Source organism: Pipra filicauda, unplaced genomic scaffold, assembly GCF_003945595.2.
Source record: "Pipra filicauda isolate LSUMZ 115617 unplaced genomic scaffold, ASM394559v2 scaffold46_size3722508_pilon, whole genome shotgun sequence".
In the NCBI taxonomy this organism is placed as follows: domain Eukaryota; kingdom Metazoa; phylum Chordata; class Aves; order Passeriformes; family Pipridae; genus Pipra; species Pipra filicauda.
The window spans coordinates 3,496,438-3,519,981 of record NW_024104609.1 but is presented as its reverse complement, the minus strand read 5'-3'; the positions used below and the strand labels follow the sequence as shown (position 1 = coordinate 3,519,981).

The window sequence follows — 23,544 nt, the reverse complement described above, 5'->3', positions numbered from 1 at the left end:
TTTGAATTCTGGTCAGTAAAGATTTATAGACTTTGGCCTGTAAAAAAACCTTTATGCAGGCATCCCAAATGAAATGGTGCAATCAGGTAACAAGCTCATCACAACATAACAACAATACCTCATCAAACCTGCAATTATGGTAGAACCATGAAGGAGAGAATGTAACTTCTACAGAAAACTGGCCACAACATTACACTTTTAACTAGGCAGCTCAAATTTCAGAGATGTTCCAGCTCTAAGAACTGACCTTATCACGTTTTGGTCACGGTTAGGTTCAGAACAACATGAAACTTATTTTCCTGGAACTAGTTTGGTTATTGTTCCATGGCACAGAAAGTGGTTTTGAAAGGTTTCTTTGTTATTTAGCACCAAAATCTGGAGAGTTTGAGATTTTTTTGACACTCTGAAACCTAAATGTTCTTTATTCAAGTCAAGCTGTAATCTTATGCATGATTTCTTAAGACAAGAGAATCACTGCCAACACATTGCCAAAAAAGGACTGAAAGCATCTCCTCTGTCATTAAATCCAACTGACCACTGTTACAGAGCTACAGAAAAAAAGGTTGGCTTTTTTTACAGATTTTTTGATTTTTCCAGAACTTAAAAGAATTTAGGCACATGTCCCTGAATTAATCAAATATGTAAATTATTGCTGTCTTTCAACAGCAATTTATATATGTTGTATGCAAGAAGTGGAAGAAGCAGAGCATGCTTTGCTTCTTAGCAGCTGGTGGAAAGAATAAATATCTGCCCAGAGTTATTTCTTCTACCTTATTACTTGAAAAGCCATAGCATAAGAAGTTAAACTGTACTAACATTTTAATTTTTTCTTGCAAATGACATTCACAAAACCAAAAATCCTAACATTTGCCAACAATGTTCTTATCAATTCATATTTGGAATATTGTGTTCAGCTTTATCAAGAACAAAAGCACTAAAATAAGAACAAAGAATATTCTGTCACCCCTTCATTCCTGAAGGAGAGGCTGTATTTGATCAAATCAGTGAGAACATGTTTAAAAGAACCCCCACAATCCACAACAGTCAATTCAAATGATGATTTCTCTTTAGATAACAGGGATTCAAATCTACTATTGTGAAAGTAATTGGATCATTAAAAATTTGTGATTCTCAGAATGTAATTCCAACTGGCCAGAAAGTTAGAGATATGACCATGCCACACAATTATTCATTTCTTAAGAAGTGATACATAATTTCCTAAATACCATTTCTGTTATTTCAACAAGCAATATTTCTATAATATTACTGACACTAGAAATCATTTAATATAATTGGTCTCATCCTGCACAGATGTCTACTCCATGACTTTTATCCATTAAGCAGTACATAAAGAGGGTTATTGGTCAACTACAAAGTTAGACTGACTTCAATTCCAAACAACTCTTGTAGTTTCAGGATTTTTTTTTCTAACATAGTGAGGAAACACACATCTGTAGTGAATCTCAATTATTTTTATTCACAATTCAATGAAACAGCCATCATTAGGTTTAGTGCTAGGATGCTGCTTCTAACACCACAGAGTGAAAAAATACAAAAGAGAAGTGTGCAAAAGAAACAAGCATAAAAGCTCCTTCAAGATCAGAATTCACTGCAACCAACTGTTTGTTAAACCTTTCAACATCACCTTGTCAACCACCAGTGCCAGTTGTTCCGAAGTTCAAGAGTTAAACAGCAAACAGGCCTTATAGACAAACTAGATATGGTAAAGAATCCAGAGAAAACTACTTATCCAACCTCCAACACAATCTGTGGGAAATCCAGATAACAGAAAGATGGACACACTTCAAGTGATCACATTCTTTTCCACCTCCTTTAAGTTAGTAACTGAAACAAGTCTCTACTTCAAAGAACATCTTTAGAACCAACTAGTGCTCTGCTAAGTAATAAAACTTCCTGCAAAACTTAAAATGACCTGAGGGAAAGCTGGTCATTAGGAAATTTTCATGGATAAAATCCAATTTTTGAAAATGCCCTTATTCTACTGGATTGCAATTCACTTTTATAACTGCGGCAGGAAATAAAAATGGGTTATTAGCTTACTATATTAAAATCCTGAATAAGTTTTTACCTTAATGCTCTCAGGTGATAGGATATTTGTAAGTTAATGTGTGTTTAAAAAAGCTGAATTAGTCGAAATTTGAAATTCCTGTTTCTTAGTAAATTCTGAAAGGTAAATTAATGCTGAATATTGTTAGTGACAGTATAACTGAACACACATTCAGTAACCTATTCGGTTCTGCATATGCACCATGACTGCCACTCATGCACTTTCATGCAGCACACACACTAAAAGGAAACCTCTCAAATTTTTATGAGGGTCTGTTCTTATCACTTGACAACCTATTCTTAGCCTAGTGTAACGCATAAAGCAAATATTATTCAGATGAGCATCAAGCAAAATGTTTACCTTGTTTTGTTGTTAGAAATGTAACTCATTTGAGGTTGCTTTGAAACAATTTGACAAAGGAAACAAGAAAATGATACCGATTAGAATATCAGCTTGTTCCAATATCTTTATGTTGGTGCCTAAATTTCTTTTCTGGCATATTAAAAACTGCTTCTACTCCAATTAACACTGATCAAAGTTTCAAACATTAAATTTTCATTATGGCATCAAACAGTAAAGAAGTGAACAAAAAAATAAGTGGTTTCAATTACAGCAGTATCTGTTTTAACACTATTTAATCAAATAAGTAGGTGCCTAACAATTAATGATATAAAAATGCAAATTAAAGTAAAAGAAAACCATATAACCTGAGCTGTGCATCTCTAAACAGTCTGACAAAGAGCTGCCATAACACAGTAAGACTGCCTGACTCCTAGGGCTCCTGCTGTTCAAAATTTGACAACCTGGGGATTCCGCACTGGCAGCAGGGTAGATCAACACTAGCCATGAAGCTCTGGAAGCCTGAGCTTCCACATGCTAAAGGCTGCCACAGATCCTCAGTGCTTGGAGTACCTCAGAGACCAGTGAGAATTTGAGGAATTGAGAGCTGACAAAAAAAATGGGCAAGACCTAGCAGAAAAGAGAATCAAGTTGGTTTCAACAAAAATAAACGTGCTTAATGTGCGTGTGCACTTCCCACAGAATCAGTGCTTTCTCCCAGAAAATTACTAATCTATCTAAGCTACATTTTCTAAGGAAAAATTGTTCCATCAAAAAAACTCTGACCATATCTACTCTTTTTATTACGTACTCTGTAATGATTCTGTGACAGTCATTATACATCACAGTGAGAACTCAGTGCTAACTCGACACTAAATGAATTAATGGCGTAAGTACTAATCAAAGATATTGGCAAAAAAAGTAAATATATTTATGGAAAATAATAAGAGAAGTCAAGACATGATTCTACACAGATGTCACAACAATTCTCAAAAAGATGTTGAGATTCCTCTTGCTTTACAGTTATGGAGAGCTCAGTAAGACATATGGGAAATACTGGAAGTCTCTGAACTGAAGAAACCACTGAAGTGATACGCAACTGGAAAGAATAATATTATAAACACTGATAAGCTTATAACTACAAGCATTGGAAACCTGTGAACAGAAAATCAGAAGATCAAAAAAAGACTATTTATTTCTCTACAATCAAGTAGACTGGCCCCTCCTCTTGGATGTGCTGGGCACAAAACTTCAGCACACACAAGTATTTACTGTCATTTCAATTACAAAGCCATGCTCATAAGCTATAAACAGGATGCATTTCCTCCAATTTACAAAGAAGCAGGTCATTGCTTCAGGGATATACAGTGACAACCCCTCCCTGCACACAGACAGATGAGTGAACTGTTTGCACACAAAGCAGGACATTTCTTCACCAGGCTCAGGAGCCACGCCAGGCACCTCAAACTCCCTCTCAGGTTCAAGAACCTAACCTGAGCCACGCTCAAGGGCCATAAGTGGAATTTAATCTTGTTCAGATCTGACTTCATAAATAATTTTCCTCCCAAAAAAACATCTCTTACACTGTCTCCAGTTACACTGAGGTTTTAATATTGCCACCTCCTGCCAAGGGACTTCTTTCCTCCCCCCACCCGCACCCCATATTGGAGCAAAACCAGAAAAAATTTAAGTTGTATTTTTTTTTTTTTTTTTTGTAAATCTAAATCAATTTATTCACTGGAAAGATCTTCGTTTCTTTGTTTTCATGTCTATTTTCAAACCCTCCAGAAAAAAATTACAAACTTTTAAATGGAAGTATATTTATGAAAAAATCTTGTATGTGGCAAAAACATTAACTGTGCATAGATATCAAAATAATTTTTAGTCTAAATGTATAAAATATGTCTTTATACCCCCATCAATCAAATCTTCCACAGAATTTACAGTGGTTTTAAAACACCATAATTTTTACCTATTTAACTTGCTGAATAAAAGAAACAAAATCAACTGACGAGTTATGGATAAACATAGCAGCTTTCATATTTGTTGACTTATAGCTCTCTTAACTTAAAGGGACTCACTTTTTTCCCCTCCATAAGCAAATTTTATGTTAAAGTAAAATGTTTTTAAGCATATTACAATAAATCCTCACACACAGTATTATTAAGTTTCTTTAACTTAAAATCTTACTGCAAAAATATTCATCTACAGTCTTACTGGGAAAAAAACAACGTATTTACTGGACATAAAATACCAATGCCTTTGACAAACAGGGCAGAAAAAAGTTTATGAAGAAAATTACACTTTTACTTGTCAGGAAATCTCTTTTATTCAGCTTGCTACACCAGTTGATGTTTTATGTCCAGGAAAAAGTAAATAATATGACTTCAGCTGTACATTAAGTAACAAAGTGACCCATAGTTTCAAAACTAATAACAAAACCAATAAGAGAATGCACATGAAAGTATAAACTATCATTTTTACATCAAAGCCTTTAGCCAAAACCTACCGAAGTCAACGTGAATTCTTGCCATGTTCTCAGGCAAACATCAAAGGATTTTTGGAATAACAAAAAATCCATTGTGAGTTATGAAGCATAATGGAGCATTTGCAAATTCAAATCAAGTGTCTAAATTCTAATCTTATGCCCTGCAAAACTGGGAGTCACTAAAAGAAATCCAAAGCCTGTCAGATAACAGTTCTTTTAACAGAAAATGTCCACCCTTCCCAACTACAGAAATGTTGGCAAGTCCCATAAAACATGCGTTAACACTACAGCATGCCTAGACAAAATGCATAACTTCAAAATAAATATAGCAATACTTCTATCCAAAACCAACTGAAAATGATCTTTCCAAAGAAAGAAGAGTAGTAAAAACAGCATAAAGTAGAAGCAAGTCTGTATATGACAAATAACACCATAAAAATGGTGATCTCAACTACACTGAAACATTTTACAGGACAGAAAACGTGCTCATGCACTAACCTGAAAAAGGAATTTGACAGATTTTGATTTCCTGGCTCTTAGTCAGGAAGTTAATTACACCAATTTTTAAAGCTACTTAGAGAACAACTGCTAAGCCAGTAAACACAGGTATATTTTGTACAGGTTTTAGTAAAAATAAAGATAAGGCTTAAACACAAAAGGTACCACAACGCATTCAGAAGCGCATGACAAGCCCAGACTGGCATGCAGGTGTGCTTATGCACATACACACAGGGAAAGAGAAAAGGGGTTCAGGGATTTAAGATAATTATACGACTGGTCAGCTCCCATCACCCACCTTCACAGCTGTAACTGTACACAGCAACCGTCGACCTTTCAACCAGATTCTCGTCGTGGTGCCAGCTCACTGCCATGTTCCCCATTCCAAAATAAGGTTCTTGTTTCAAGTACAGCATTTGCAGTGGATCCATATAATTTAATAAAGTCAGGTTATAAGATGTTCTGTTCTTTAGACTTATGGAGTCATCCTCTGGTACACAAACACCGCTTTGATCTTTTGAAACAGACCCTCGCTCCGTAAGAGAAGTAGCAAAACTTTGCTCCCTATCTATTACAGTAGTATCTTTAATTTCTTTGGTCTCACATAAATTTTGTCCTTGTAATGTCTTGACTGCTTCAATATGCAAGTAGTCATTAAGTCTGATTAATGCTTTACAAGCATCATGTATCTGAGGACTGCAATATTTTATATCATAACCTTCAGTAGGCCAAGGAACTGTAAACAATCTTGTGTTCAAGTACTTGTAAGTGCATCCTGGGTTTCCAATTAATATACGAGACACTGGAGTAAGGAAATCTTTTCCTTTGATCCTTACAAGATCTTGAAAGAAACAATCGTGTTCTCGCAAGGTCAGAAAGCCTTTTTGTACCATTTGATGGAGCTCTTCAGGTACTGTCTCAGATTTTCTGAAAATCAGCTTGGAATATTTGGTCTTCCACTAAAGAAGAAAAAGACAAAAACACCAAACAACAGAAATAGGAAGACAATTATTCTTTTTACAAGAATCAAAATAGTTCATATATTGAAAAAGAGACAAGGTTAAATTGTCAAGTTATCAAGCATGAGTCTAGAATATAGTGAAGAAACAAATGCCAGTATTTTTTAATTTATTTCCATATATCAATATATTGTACACACTGTGGATATGTACCAGTGGCCCGTAACCAGAGAGTATCAATCAATCAATCAATCAATCAATCAATCAGAGGATTCTGGCAGAAATTAGTAGAAGATATAAGCTCATCTGATGAACCTGTAGATAATGCTGCCTTTACATATACAAACAACAGGTTACCAAGCAGTGAAAAAGCAACTCTTCTTTTTGCAGTGGTTGCAAAGACCATTTTGTTTCATTCTGATGCACAGAATTCTAGAGGTCTACGTGATAAACTCAGACTGTTTGATATAACAATACTTCCTAGGGAAAACGTAAAAAAATGAAAATGTAAATTTTAAAAAAATGCACTGCATGTCTAACTTCAAAACAATCCTCTACACACCGGTCCTTTCTGTTTTCACATTCCTCAGTGCATGCCAATTAGCTCTCCTGTTTTATATAAAAGTTCTCCTTTTAGATAACAGAAAATTTACAAACTTATTTTCCTCCCCAGCTCCCTACCTGTAATATCCTTTTTCCTCATATCCTCTTCTGACCATACCAGCTCTGGTATCAGCTGGAGTTCAGAATCCAGCAGCGTGTGGAGGCAACAACTCCCAGCAAGGTATAACACTGCTAATCAGCAGCGTCTTGCTTTGTATGCACAATACTGCTTCCCACCCCAGGAAGGCTTGGATAATTTTATTTTGTTAATCTGGTTTTCTAAGGAAGCGAGTATCACATAATCACACCTTTTATTGGCTGCCTGTAAATCTGCTTTAACTACTGCTGAGACTGTTTGGCAAACTGGACAAAGGCTAGAGAGAATAAATTCTTAAAAAGAGTTCTTATGTATTTCATTAAAATTAATAGATAAATAAAAGAAATAGATGCAAACTAGTGCCTTTAGTAAGGGAAAGGCTGCAATGTGAGCATATCAAGTATCAATTAGCAAGTGTGAAGCTCCAAAGGACACCTATCTCCTTCTGTCCAGAAATTAGACTGGGGAAAAGGCAGATACCAATGGTGGTGTAGGGAAAAATGTTAAAGTAAACTAAAATCTGAAGGCATTAGGCAATGGGGCAAGAACACGTGGATGCACAAAACTGATCTATCAAAACTTTTACTAACCTAATATCTTACATTCAAAGTGCTTTAAAAAATACAAATAAAAGTCATCAGCACAAAGCACCACACTGACCTACAGTCCATCTGTGGGTTCCTTCTGGTACAACTCAAAATTACTTTACTAGTACTATCTACTTCCAAGTCTCATTCAAGACTTTCCTTTCAGGAAATTAATTTTAAAATCCAAAGAACATGCCTTTAAAAAACACAAAGCAGGCAGTAAGTCAGTATGCACATTTTCTGCTGCATGAAAACAGTTACAGTTCTGCATCATAACACACTGTTATCCTACAAAACTGAAGAGCTGGCTTTATAGAATCATTTGTTTCTAGTAAAAAGAGGAACATAAAAGGAAGCCTATTTTAAAAATAATGATTACACATAATAAATCTTAGTTTGTCTGTAACTCTTGTCACCATTTCTTGTGAAATTTTTACAGTGAAGCTAACTCCCCTTCTTTACACATTCTTACAATTTACAAAAACTAGCTTCCTGCAGAGAGGGAAAAAACCTCTAACAGTATCTACAGATAATAATAATTTCTGACAATTGTATTTACATCCTTAACTTCAAATATAAAGCTTGAAAACAGATCCAGATATCTGTCTGAAGGTCCCTCTACAATCCCCAGCACAGAACACTGGATCCCAGCTTTCATTCAAAGAACTGAATCTAAACTTGATAAAAGCAATTCACCTGAGCTTGTCAAAGGCTCAAAATGATTCCTTTAGAGGTCCTGAACTGTCCCTTTTGTTTCAATCAGTGCTGTGTATCTCCAGCCTTTGAACAGTACAGTGAAAAAATCCTTATAAACAACAACTGAAATCAGTAACTACATTTCAGACCTACACTTATAGGCTGCAGTCAGATGGATGGGTACAGGTTGATGGGAATCATAAATACCTTTTCACAATCATACTTAATAATGTCAGAACATTATATGTTGTGACATACAAAGGTTATTACTGCATTATTTCTTTCATTATGCAAATGCCATGTATAAAAGAAAGAGCACTAACAGTTCTATGACAGTATCCCAGTATTTCTTTAAATAATTCTGTACACTGGACATACTCAGATTAACCAGTTACCACATAACATATGCTACTATGGTATATTTAAACAGTCATTAATACTACGTATTTTTAAACCATTTATACAAAGATACAAAGAGACTGAATTTATGACATGAATTGCACCCATGAAATTACAAACAACTATTAGAAACAGAAGGAGGGAAATAAGAATATGATGTAAAGCAATTAAGTGCCTGAAAACACGCACTAGAAAGGAAACACACAGATTTTACAAAGCTAACAACATCGTATTCCCCCCTCTGAACTGCAGACGTAATGCCTTGCACATTTTGTTGCCAGCCAAGTCAGAGGCAGGTTACCTTTGGATTCTGTTTTAAGATCACACGATTAGAAACTACTTTATCATGAAGTTTCACACTGTACACTTAGAATTCTACCTTAAAAAGAAAAAAAACCACACCGATATCTCCAAAGAAAGCAGGAAGTGGAAACACATTTCCGACACATCACATGAAAACAGTTTGGTCTTCTTTAAATCTCCAACCAGTGACTGTGCTATGCCCCACATAAGGAAAACATTAAGGGATCAGATCCAGGGTGAATGCTGGGTTCACATAGGACACCTTGTTGTTTCGGGGGGATGGGGAAGGGGGAGTAATCGTGTCCTCTGTGTTGTAACTCTGACATCAAGTATTAAAGGTCAATTCACTGTTCACTCTGAAAGAAGTAGGTACATTGCTGGCAACTACAGGACAAAAAAAATAAAAAAGCACATTTGATGGTCAAATCTGCATTTAATGTTACACACAGGATGTTAAATATATAGATGCTTTCCCTTCTGATGGTGATACTCAACACACAGATCCACCCTATGGACACAACTGACACAATAAAGTTAGAAATCAGCAATAAGGACCCTCGATAAGAAAACTACCATATACGTCATAAAATGATAGTTTGTACTTCAAATATTTGTGAATTACCTTGTTAAAAGCCTTTTTCTTATTCCAAACTGGTGCTAAACATCACATTTTTTCAGCCTATGGCTTGGGGCCCATTTCTAAAATCCTTCATCAAGCAAGACACATTGAAAGAGGATGTCAGTGAAGTTTTGCTTATGATGGAATTTCTTACTTCTGTTCAGGCTGTGCGCTTCCACATCTGACAGGATATGGCAGTTTTTCTACTTGCAGCCTACCTAACCTTTCCAACATGTTCAAAGAATGCTGCTTTATCTGAGGTGGATCCTTAAAGGAGTAAGGCAGGTCTGTCCAGGAAAGACAGACTGTAAAACTAAAGTGTATGTGATATTTTACTTTGCAATTTGTTGTCTTCAAGCTCTCACCCTTCTTTTCCTCCCATCTGTAGTGCATTTAAGCGTCATGGAATTTGTAATTTCTACAGCTGTGATTCAAGTAACATTTCATAACCACCACAGAATTTAGAAGGTGCTTGTGATGCTTAAGATTATCATGTACACTTAAAAATACCTAGCATGCACACATATACTACATAAAAACTATAATTCTATATTTGCAGAAAGAGTGTATCTAAACTTTATTAAGGCTTGAACAGGTTACCTTGTTCCCACTGTCTTCTATATTTATGGGTTACTGATACTGAGCAAATGAGATGCCACCTGGGCAATCTTGGCTCCACCTTCTCTTTTCACATCAGCTCCATGAGAATGTGGATTTACAAAGATAGGAAAAGAAAAAGATGCTGGGCAAAGCAGCTCTTGCCAGTAACAGAGACAGAAAAAGAGAACAGGAGGGGATGTAACAGGACAAGGAAGGAGAAAAAAATCAGCTCCCTGTGTCCTAAAAGGGGGAAGAATTTCTTCATGAACTTTAGTTTAAGACTAAAAAGAATGTGTTTGGGTTTTTCGTAAATAAAAAAAAAATAATAATAAAATCCATCTGTTTAGCTCTTATAAATTTTTCCAGCTCTTCCACACTTCTACATCTTTGAGCCATATATCAATATATAGAAGACAAATAACACACCTGTAATGTAAGCATGCTTGCTGTAGCTGTTCAAACTACGAGATTACTTCTTATACTTTCTTATCACTGTCTTACAGTGATCCAATTTGATCTGATTGAACCTACCCTGTGTTTTATAGCTGATATAGAAAGATGCAAGACAGATGCAGAAAATTCTATTAATTCATCATATTTTTCCACACACTCATTTGGTTTACTACTCATGTGTCTACTGGGCCTGATCCTACTTTTGTTTGGTTTCATTTGAGGTATTCCTGTTTCCACAGTTTGTTTTTTAAGCAATGTCTCAATGGTTACTTATTGTTTGAAAGTAAAATTAAGGTATCAAATCTGAATTTCTATGTTAATATTCTTCCTCTTCTGCCAAACACAAGCTATAAAGAACAGGTCTTTTCACAGCTCAGATAAAAAAAAATTAAAGGAATGATGAGATGTGTTTTATTTCAACAAAGCATGAGAAACTCTGATTGTTACACATTACCTGGAACTCAGGGCACACCCCTAAAAATAAACTAAGTTCACCAAGTTCTCATTCATGAATATCTCAGTTCTAGAGATCTTATTTCACACCACCTGGAAGTCCATTATCAGCCATCAGGACATCTTTTTTCATATCAGATTTCACAGTGTGTCTTTGAAGAAAGATTTATTTGTTGTCTGGTCCAAAAAGTCATTTTAGTTTAAAACAAGTTAGAAGAAATACATTACCAACTGATGGAAATCATCATCGGCTGGAGTCATATATGGAAGTCTGTTCTCTCCAAGTTCTTCAAGAAGCCTTTTTTTCTGTTTTGGAGGGGTAAGATTGAAACAAAAAATTAGACAAAAACCAAGATATAAACAGAGAAGTATAAAATTAGTTGCATTAAAATGAAAAAAACTGGTGCAATTATTTCTTGTTACCACCAATTCTGGAAAATTAAATAAGGAAAAACAGATGGAAAAAAATCAGTAGAACTTCTCGACTTACAAAGCAGTAATTCAAGTTAGGTTGTTTCTCAGCACATGAGAACTTTTACTCCTAAATTCTTTTTTAGATAATCAGTCCTTATTACACTGATCAAAATCTATGTCAGTCTAACGTTCTTCAAAACTGTGCCTACTTTATAACTGGACATGAATTTCTTACTTATTTGCTGTAAGAGCAAGACCAGATGGAAATGGAATACAGTTTTTACAAGAATGGTAAGGGTGTAATACAAAGGGAAACACAGAATAAGATAGAAAAGGTATCGCTAATGCTTTAATGAAACCAAGTTATATGGAAACTACATATTTCATCACCTAAATGTTACTGCAAATGGAGTATTCCATAGACAAGAGAATTAACTGTTAAATAAAAAAATCCTTTTTCTTCTACATTTCCCTCTTCATCATCATTTTGGGTTGCATAAGTAAGTTAAAACAATCCTCTCTATTCTGGCAATCTTATTTAAAAAAGTAGTAGTAGTAGTAACTAACTCCTGGCTTACAGCAAACACATAAACAAGGAAAGCTGAACTATTAAGAGTATAACTGTACATTCTGTGACAATTAATTCCATTTATTCAAATTTAAGCATTAAGGAAGATGACAGAGGTTTAAAATCATGAGGAAGTGTACAGGTTTTGGAGGTTTACAGATCAGTACAACTACAATAAGAGTAGGTGTCTCTCACTTATCTCCACGCTCACAATGTGCTGAGCACTGACTCTTAACGAGCCCAAGAACAGCACTGACATTTCTGAACTGGCACTGTAATTTCTCTACGTCCCCAGTTTTCTTTGGGGACAGGTTGCTGGCATGTTATGGCCATGAAGCCATTGGATTAAGTTGGCAGAGAATGACATGCTGATTTGCTGCATATCCTAAAACAGTTACACTTGTCTATCACTAAAAGCTTGCCAGAATTTTATTACATGGAATCGCTGAAAACATTAGATTGGCTTTATTGCCTGTAAGATCAACCACATTAAACTGCAGGGGAAAAAAATATATTTCAACACGGACTCACATCTGTGGGAAGGGAAAAAAAAAGGTGGGAAGAAGAGAGATTCTGACAATTTCTTTGTCAAGTACCAGCCTCTTGGCAAAAAGCACACAACATTAAAATGCACTCCTGTGTATAGGTAGTACTAGTTCACATTTGATTGTCAGATCTGGCTAAGTGCCGCTCTTCAGCTTGATGTGCAGACTAATACACACAGCTGGGTGGTATAACATGCTGCTCATCTCTTATGCAAGAAGCTGTCACACAGATGTCAAAAACATCAAGCTGCTCACAAATACCTCCAAAAAGTAAAAAAAAAAAAAATAAAAAAAAAATAAAGAAAACCTGAAGATCTGGCTATACCAGCTGGCTGATGTGTAAATCTAAGTACTGTTACATAAGCACTGTTTATTGGCTCTTCAAACACATAAACCCCTAAATAAAAGTTTAAAAATTGTCTTTACTTGAAGGTATCAGGCACCTTAAAAACAATTTTTCTAAATCTGATTTTTAAATTTTAAAAAATTATTAACAGTGTAGCAGTTTATTCAGGTATCATGATCATGTTTCTTACACTTCAAAAAACAATGAGATTTTTATATATATACATTAGTGATGCCAATACATGAAAAACCATCTTATGTGCACCATCCCTATAATGTCATCATGCATCGTGCACTGCTTCAGAAACTTTGTTAACTCTGGCCTTCAAAGAGGAGTAAACCTCTACAAATTTTGTAGGCTGCTATGAGTATTACTCGAGCTATTATACCTAACTGATAACTGCAATGAAGATCAAAAGCACTAATGCCCAATTTTAGAGCGTGCAATGAACTTCTTGAAGATCTTGACAGACTCTGTTCATTTATTAGTCATAGACAGGCCTATTAATGAGATGATTGATTGTGAAATTCGTCAAGTGGAATATTAATAATTGGAATGTCTCAATCACTATAAATTTTTTTTTCCAAAGTTTTTTCACAGCAATAGAAGTGACACATTGTATGTTACAGAGCAGAAGTAACAGAAACACAGCTCAGACACATCAAAGTCACAGGCCAAAATGCAGCTACATTACAGATACATGGTTTGTTATTTTTAAATTAAGTGGCATAAGGAAAAGATGGGACTTAATGACATTTTCTGACCAAGAAGCATGACAATGTAAAAACTTTTGCAGCTGACATTTTTCCCTGTAGGGTGTCAATACCATTCTCAAAAGGTTTCATTTCTCTCTTAATTGTAAGACAGAAGTTCAATACCTAAGCTATAAAGGCTTAAGAAGACTTTACTGTTTCCAACATAAAATTCTCACTTAGTTTAATCATCAAACAAGTCAAAAGACAATACCTATTTTCCAATTTATGGATCTATGTCTTGGGTGAAACAATATAATACAAAAACTAAATTTACTGAAATCACACAAACATTAATGAAATTAGTTCTGACAACAAATTCAAGGCTGCAATGTCACAACAATTTCTAACACATAAAAACACTGAAAACATTAAGCAAAAGTGTGGTTTTTCCTCCCCCAGAACTTGGCATAAAACGCAGTGAAGAATTCATTGAAGAAACTGCTGTTGTTAACACAAGGGAGACTTAAGTCCATGCAAGTAGCAGTCACCTCTAAAAAGATAACCCAGTTTGCTGCCCTGCATTTCTCCCGAATTTTGGGAAAATGTCAGCTTCACTATACCAAGTAATATCTCTGGGCCTGGAGCAGCATCTCATATAGGTGTAAAAAGTCAGTCACAAAAGACCAAGACATGGACAGATACAGCAGTGGCTATGAAACATTTAAAGATGTTAGTTCTTAGCTATACAATAAGAATGCAGTCTGATAAGCAGTTAAAATAAATATTATATTCAAACTAGCCTTCCAAAAAATACGACTGTATCTCACTATTCTGGAAAAGTCCATTTCATTATTCCCTAAAAATGATTTTTTTTTTCCAGAAAAGATGGTCTTTTGAAACTTCTAACAGACATATTCCCAACCTCAGAGGGGATGCAAGTAACTTTTTTTTCAGTCACTGATTACTTATTTACACCTTACAATCAGCACTATGTAGAATAAAGCAAAAGATGAATCATGCTATATAAAGGATACATGAAAGAAGGCAATTCAAACAAACCCAAAATATCTGTGTTGTAACTTATTATTTTTAGATATTTATGCAGAGAAAACAGCACAAGCAGTAAAAAATTCTATATAATCATATACACTCTTCCCTGCAAAATAACTGGATTTTCTGACTCATGTCACAGTGACCTAAAGTTCCACCTAATTTTCCCTTAATTTCATCACATCAATGATTTCTGTATTATTTCCATAAAGTTAGATTGAAAATGTTCTTCATTTTTACTCTCCTCCACCCTCAGCAACCTTACAGCAAAGAGAACTAAAAGAAAGCTGAACATTTTATCCAGGTTGAATTTTACCTATCTCATGTCTAGATCTGACAAATAATCTCACTGGGGCTACAGGAGGGAACAACACACTGCTGGAGGTGAGGCTGCAAAAGGAAGGCACAGCAGCTCTGGAACATCATCTTCACTCCCAGCCTAAAACAGCTCCTCTGCCTCAACTCCTTTCATCAGAAGTTCTAAAGACATTGGCTATTTTTTCATCTTAAAAAGTTTTGCTAACTCCCTGCTGCAGTTTTTACACTTTTGAGAATACTGACCTGGGACCAAAACTAGTAAAACTTCAATTTTTTTCTTTTCGTTTTCAACGCAATTCAATGTGTTTGCAGAAATTTCTGGGGTAGATCCTAAAAAACAAAGGGCCTCTATTCAAAGCATAAGAAATTATCATCTCCATCTCCAGTACTGTTTTTCCCAACAGTCTTTTGTTTTCCAAAAGGTTATCAGGTGTAGAAAGGCACTCTGAGAATGCTTATTGTCATGAAAGAAAGATCTGAAACACAAGTACAGATACAGACCTTAGGTTTTCCAAAAATCTCTCCTTTCTATTAGCTTGTTTCCCCAGATAAGAATGAACATTAGAGCCTGTGTTTCACTTTCATTCTTTTTTCTTTTAATCAACTATAATAGAACATGGATTTCTTTCAAGTCCTGCATGAAGCAAAGGACTAGTGCTCTGAAGTGAGAGCTCAACAGCTTTATAAAGGAGGAAGATTAAATACTGTATATAGCAAAAATTTTGTGGCACAATAGTAAAACCCCATCTAGAAAAAAGTCACCACTTTACAGGAACTTCCACAACTTTACCTCCTAATAGTCTCTCACATGTTGTGTTTTTTGGTTTCTTTTTTAATAAAATAAAATTGGGATAGTTTCTTAAGGAAGGAATGTGATTTTGAAGTTAACATTTGTTTAAACTACAAGGCTTTCCAAGTGTTAGCTATTAAAACTTCATAGCTACCAAGATCATTGAAGTGGTTCACTAAAACAAGTTATGTCAGAAATGAACCTAGAGTAATAAAAAATATATTCTAAATGCACCATTACAACTTTTATTTCTCCATTATCACATATATTAGATTTCAGAATTTTTTTTCTTCAAATTATTTCTGTAAACTCCACTCATCAAAAAGATCTTAAGGAACTGGCCAATTTTACAGTACCATTTACTGACATGAAAAAGTTATATTTCCAGCTTACCCTTCATTACACTCAAGACTTACCAAAAGCCTTGTCTTGCTACATTCTTTCTATAATTCAGACTGCCAAAAATACTGGTAGACACATGATCATACTGTACCACACTTTGTTTACTATAAGATGCCCTCTCCACACCCTACTATATGTCAAAAACATTTTCATATTAAGGGTAAAAATGTACATTATTATTATTCTATATACACTCACATTAAAGTTATCTATAACCCTCTAACAATATTTCATGTCCCCATACTAACTAATTATACAACAATAAAGTATGCTTGTTATTTAATATGATCACAGTGAAACCTGTTCTCCCACTGAAAAAAAAGTCCAGTTACAAAAGTAGCAAAATGCAGCTCAAGTGATCAGGGCACAAAAAAAATTACGTAATGAACAACCTACTGCCATGCAAAGACCTCAGGTCTAACAACCAGCATCTTTAACTGAGGAGCTGTCTGAGAGTCTGTTTGATATTCTTTGCTGCAAATGTACTGTTTGGCTTTGCTTACTAATTTCAACCTCTCTTACCCTTTCTCATAAATCAACAGGGCCGGATTTTGGTTCACACAGACCAGTCATGCACATGCACAACACACTCAACCGATGTAACTGAACTAAGAGTTAATTTATGCATTGAAGCAGCTTAGTAATGTGTGAAAAATGTCTGCTGCCAGTATCCCCTCTCTCCCCACCTTGACGTGTTAAGGCCCCTTAATTGTTGTTTTAACCTACAGGAACATTGTTCCTTTGGCCAGTGATTGTTAATGGAACAGAACTGGCAATTTCCTTACCTAGCTGAGTGTATATTTGTCACACATGGATTAGCACCTTAAGTAATCATAAGAAAACTTTGAAGCGATAAATAGTTCAAACACTGACACTTTGGACTGACAAAATGTCCCTAAGCCTCCTCAGTATAATTGTCAATAAACTTCTGATCCCTCTACCATCACTTCAAGTATCTTGATACCATCATCCATTTCTTGTTCCTTATAACTTGTGCATCCTCTTCCAGCAAATACCAGTTGGTAAATGGGTCAGCTGTATGTATTAGGTGAGAAGTAAGAACATTCAGACTTTGTTTGAAAATGATCAAGCTTCAATCAGATCTCCAGTTCTTAGTTTCTTCTTATACATACAGACACAAAATCATACATGTACTTAAGAAAACAGTTAGAACAGTGGATACTTTTAGTGCAACATAGTTGTGATTCACAGTGAATAGATAAAGACACTGGGGCATTTCTGCATGCCATTTTTTGCAAAGTTTCTTAAAAAGAGTCAAAAGCTGCTGAGAAACTAAATTTCTCACTTGAACAGTTCTTAAGCAGCTCAATTCCAAAGAATCAGCAGACAGAAACCTTGGTGACTGTCACCAATAACGGATTCTGCATCATGTAGCAAAAATACACATCCAGTCGCCAAGAAACCAAGTGGTTTTGACCAGCTGTGAAATACTAAGCACCAATCTTTGACAGAGAAAAGACTCAATAAAGAATAACAGCAGATAAAATAAAAATCTAAATTATAACAAGAGTTAATATTGAAACAAGGATACATTTGCTGTTGCTGTCTGTAGACCTCTCAGGTTCTAATAAACATGAAGATACTGATGCTGCAGGGCATTAGAGCTGTGTAGCCTTAGGAGATGCACATTGTGCTTAGGAATGGAAAATAATACTGACATGGTGCTTTTTCTCCTTGAATAACCCAAGGAAACAGAAGAAACATTAACAATCACCACGCTGTTTTGGAAAGTATTGCACATCTGCAACATGGAATTGTACAAATTTCACTGGGGTCCAATATCTAATTAATGTAAGAGTAAACACACTGACCAACAACCACAGAATGGAACAAGGACCTCCAGAATGAAACCCAAGGGCTGATGCAGCTTAAAATGCAGATTCAGAACCTTTGCAACAGGCTTTTAACTTCTGTAGATATAGAGGGATAAAGAACTTTCAAACACAAACACAGGCAGGTCACACTAATACACTTTTTCAGAATCACCAGCAAGATCAAAGATACAATTAATTTTCTTACAGCTTTTCCTCATTTCCAGAAAATAACAAGCCTTGCAGGATTTCTGGGCTATATATATATATTAATAGGTAATGGTAGAAGCAACCATTGTGTAACAAGAATACTTAAAAAAAGGGAAAAAACCCCTTAAGTGTTAAAATATCACTCAAAAGAAAAAGCAGATAAAAGTAAAGTGAAAAGAAAATGGATACTTGAAAAACTATAGATATTTCCTTAAATACTTAAATTTAGCATCAAATGCAACTTCTAAAGTCCCCTTGATAACACTGCTGAAGACAGTGTTAATGTAGAAAGAGCAGGTGTTAAGTGCAAATGCATGTGCCAAGCAATGGGCTACAAGGAAGATCAATAAGGAGCTAGAGCATTAAATTTCACATACTGTAACTGTCATGCCCATTACACAGTATTTGAGCATCTTTCTAGGCCATTACAAAATTGTTGACTCTCGATATTTTTTACAGAACCAAATTATTTTCCAGAGATTTTATTAGCACAATAAGCACTATGAAAGTCAAAAAGCACTTACAAACTTGGCGAAACCTGAAGACCTTTAGAGCCTTCCAAGACATCATAATTACATACTTACAGAATATATAACTGTTTTCTTCAGTCCAGAATGAAAAGACAGGAAGATGGCTGAAAGCCTTACAGATAAAAGGAAATGTATTCCAGGAACACTTTTCTGTTAGTCACATTTCACCAGATACACGGTTGAGGTATTTTAAAGGAGGTATTTACAAGATAATTCTTGAGAGTATATGCCACAATTAACAAAATCACTGCAGCACAGTGCACAGAAAGAAGGGGTATGTGAGTCCCCCGGGGTTTGGCTGCAGAAACAGTACCATACTTCTTGCCTCTGCTCTTCAATCATTGTGCTTTGTCCTTTGCAAGGACATGATAAACTCAAATTTTCCTTTAAACATTTCTCACACTAGAGGAGCCTTTGAGCAGGAGTTCTGTGCAATTCTCTCTTCTCTCCCCAGAACAATTTACGGGTAACCATCACCAGTGTGTTATCATGGTTACAATGAATGCAGTGTCATACAAATTGTCAATGTCTTCCCAAAAAAGCACAACCATTGAGATGTCATTTTTGAAGGAACATGGGGATACAGCGTTAATACAGCTGAATCACTTTTTACAAACTATTTTCAAGGACATAAACATCAGAGATCACAGTATGTACATAAATTTAACATATCAGTATTTGTACAAGACTGTTCAGTGAGGAAAAGTACATTTTGCAATATTTGGACCAGATAATCCTTGAGGTCCCCTTCCAAGATGGTACTTTATGATTCTATGATTTGTAAGAGTGACCTGTGTAATAAATGTATAGACACTGCTTTGTATTTATAACATACTAATTTCCTAATTTTGCATACACTACACCATCGGTCAAATGATGGTAACACTCCCTTAGAAAATCCATAAACTACAGTTGTTGCCTCAACTTCATAATACAACAACTACTAATGAAATACTATTGAATTTTGGCATATCAGTTCAAGAAGGATATTGCTCTACGGGCTGCTGGAAAAATAGAGGTTTTTTCTGTAACAAAAATAATTTAAAGAAACACCTCATAGTGAACAATTCAAACTTGTTTAATTTTATTTAGCTTGAAGGCTTTGTTTTGTTCACAGTCTCCAAAATAAGCCACATGGGGAACATTTAAATGTTAAGTTGGCAGCCAATGAACTGCAAAATTCAGGGTCTGAAACGCTGGACAAGTTCAGACCAGAAACAATAAGCACAATCTAAAAGAAAGGGTAATTAAGCATTGGAGGAAATACTGCTGTGTAAGATGAATTCTTCCCCCTGGGAATTCTTTCCTATATCAAGCTCAGAAGTTTTTCTAAATGATACATTTTAGTTCAGTGGTTCCCAAACTGTTCAGACCAGCAGACTAGGATGAATCATTCATATTTCCTTAAGAAGTTCTGCACATACACCCTAACCAAACAAACATGAGGCAGCAGAGCCACACTGACTGAAAGTTTGATGCATCTCATTCCTCAGTTTGGTTTTGATTCATCACTTTGCCAGTCATCAGTGGTCAGTGAATCAGGAGACCCTGGTCTACTTCACCAAGAATATATTTTACTGAAGTCCTAAAGTTGGTGTTAGATATTCTCTTCTGCCTCGCAATTCAAAAAAACTTAGAAGTTTGTTGGGATCTGTATTTGACAGTGCTTGGAACACTCACAGTATTACCATAAAGTTAAAGAACTACAGCTAAAAGAAGGACTACTCATTGTCTTTCACTCACATTTTATTTTTAAACTGGCTTTGCATAATGTAAATAGTGTTAGGGAATACTAAAATACAATCAAGCACTGATCTGCTGTGAAAGAAGCAGATCTGTTAAGCCACTTCCTTTGTGCCAAATCCAGGCAAATTTAATAATGCAAATCAACATTTTGCTTAAGAATACATTTACTGAGCAAACTTAAGAACTCCTACATTTTCAAATAATGCTGTTTTAATAAAGCAATTCTGACTCTTGGAAAGGCTAATACTTAATTTCCAGTTTTCATTTCTATTATTTGTATATACACACCTTATTTCTCGTTAACTTTCCCTCACTTGCAATGATCAGGTGTAATTTTGCAGAGCAGCACTACTCAACTAAAATGGACAAACACAGAAACTATTTCTTAAGTCTTGCCTGAACATTTGTTCAGGGAAAAAACTTTTGCCTGTTCTTTCTTCCCATACACTTATCTTCTTAACTGGTCTAAGATTCTAGACAGCCCTGTTGCTACCTCTGTTTGTATTTTGAGAATGTGAAGTTCAGTAATGACAAGTCTTTTTAAACATTATCTCTTCCCTTCTCTATGCTATTCTCAAATACAGGCTGGATTTCTGAAGGTAAAAAAGACAGAGGCTGGCATGTTCCAGATTTCAACACAACTCTCCTTTGCCCTACTTGCTGCCTTCTGCTGAAATATCCTACACTTCTACTACTGCATGTTTCTTCTGGCAAATTTAATGAACAAACAATGAGTACTGACTCATTGTAGAATGGTTAGGATCCCTTCCCTAAACAAAGGAAGAAGAGAGGCAGCCATACTGACCCACACCAGATACTAAAGCTGTACCAGGCTGATAGGAAAATACAGACATGTTTAATCAGCTGTGTGGTAACACTCAAAATTGAACGCATGAAAGGACCCAATAAAGTGCCAAATAATCTCTGTATTTTTAAGTAAATATTTGTATATGTTATATAAAGAAGTCATCAAAAAAGCCCACTGTAAATTAGTACAATAATGTAAATTAGGACAGGGATGGTGAGGAGAGGTAAAACCTGTCTATGAAAAGAGATATACACACAAAAAAAATAATCTAATATAGAAGTACAACTTGACAAAGAGGATTGTTCTGAACTCTCATAAAATTAAAGGCACACAGGAAAGTGTCCATCCAAATTAAAATATTGCAGACACCTTAAAACTCTAAAGTCTACTGTTTCCTTAGAGCATATGTCAAAGACAAGAATAAATAAATTTCTTTCCTTCAGAATGTCCACACAGACAGGAGTCAACCATTTTATAACCTGATACAGTGGTTTCACATGTTGAGGTACTCTCAACCTGAAATTCAAAAATCTAGGCCATCCTTTTTGACATGTAGTATGCATGTCTGTGTTAGAACCATCTGAGTGACAGCAGCTCACATGCATTAATAAGGGAGGCTGAGGGCAAGGAACTGACATTAAGAGAAAGCTGCCAGAGTCACCTTTGTTCTTATTTGCTGGCTTAACACGCTGTATTACTTCCCTTTCTACAATGGAAGTCCTTCAGCAGTAACTAGAATTCAAGAAGGGCTGAATGAAAAAAAGAATGAAAAATGTAGGATTTACAAAAATATTCAAAGGGAGGATTTTAAAATTAAGTAACAGACAACTGCAGGAGCTTATGACCCACATTTAGCACTACTTATCCTGCATTTCCCATCTAAACTAGAAGTGAAAAAGGTTTGATGGTCTCCATGCAGAGCTGAACTTCCATATGACAAATGCATCAAACTACTATTAGTTGAACTAATTCATTATATAAGAATTCCAGCAGATTTTTACCTAGGAGTTAAACTGAAAAAAAGACTGTGGTTACCTAATAATTTTGGGAACCCTTAACTCTATCAGCTCCTGCATTTGGAAAGAACCATGACAAGGATGCCTACTCACAGCATTTACTCAAGGACCTTTTGCTTTTATTTCTATCAGAACAATTTTTCTATATAAACTTTTCCAGCTAGGAAAGTGCAAAAAAACCCACGTACTGTTTAACTCAGACATTTGTATTTTCATACCAAGTAGAGTAACTGTTTGAACATCATGACAGCAGAATGATCACCTTTAACATGCATATGAAGAATTGCTGCTCTAGAACAAAGTACAGAGGTCTGTGGCAAGTTTGATGGAGCACTAGCACAGGCTCCTAAAGCAACCCATTAGTAAAAGACACTGCACTCTAATTTCTGTGGTTCCTCGTTCCATTTTTTTTTTTGTTCTTTAACTCGACAAGTTAATTGTTCTGTGCTTACAAGTTTTCAATAGCCTGTTACAAAAAGACTCAAATTTGTTTGCACTACACACCACGGGGATTAAAAAGGAGTTAATATATATCTATTCAGAACTATTGTGCAGAAAATAGCTGTGTTGTACAGGGCTTAGGCTGTGACCCGCTTAACTTTATTCATAGAATGCACAATCCATCACGTACAAAAACACAGAAGAAAATGTGAGGTGTTAGTAAGTACCGCTGTTAGTGAGAAATTCTGCTAATTATTACACCAAATAAGCATAGTCAACAGGCCAGAGCTGTGAGAGGGCATGTTTCAGGGCATTAAATGGCTGCCTTGGATGGAGATGAATATATTACACTATGCCCTTTAACAATAAAACAATTTCCCTGACACTCACAAACCCAGGCAGCTCCAGCACGCAGATGAGGAGCTCGACTGTACTTGGCATACAGCGATGTTCCAGTGCCACCTAGTGACGGGCACTTTACTGTCTCCCAAGATTTATAGTACAGGAAAAGTTCAAAAGCTAATTCAGCTCGAGTGCAGAGTCCGCGCAGCACGGAGGAGAAGCCTCACTCTTGGCCAAGAGCAGACAGACAGAGCGAGGTCATGGTGAGACAGACTCCTCCTCTTGCTTTAAAACTAAACCCGCACGAACTTGAACAGCTGATAAAGTGT

At 35.6% G+C, this 23,544-nt stretch overlaps 1 protein-coding gene across 3 annotated transcripts in view; it reads right to left on the bottom strand.

Moving 5' to 3' along the window:
* Positions 1 to 23,544, bottom strand: part of FTO (FTO alpha-ketoglutarate dependent dioxygenase) — a 236,512-nt gene that overhangs the window by 185,681 nt on the left and 27,287 nt on the right. For all 3 annotated transcript variants that reach the window (XR_005565376.1, XM_027732281.2, XM_039386146.1), the window contains exons 2-3: positions 11,391 to 11,468; positions 5,692 to 6,352 (exon numbers count right to left, since the gene is read on the bottom strand). Coding sequence is in view for 2 of the 3 variants with exons in the window: in XM_027732281.2 (XP_027588082.1) it covers positions 5,692 to 6,352; positions 11,391 to 11,468 (739 nt within the window). In the remaining variant the exon portion in view is untranslated. The remainder of the gene's footprint in view (positions 1 to 5,691; positions 6,353 to 11,390; positions 11,469 to 23,544) is intronic.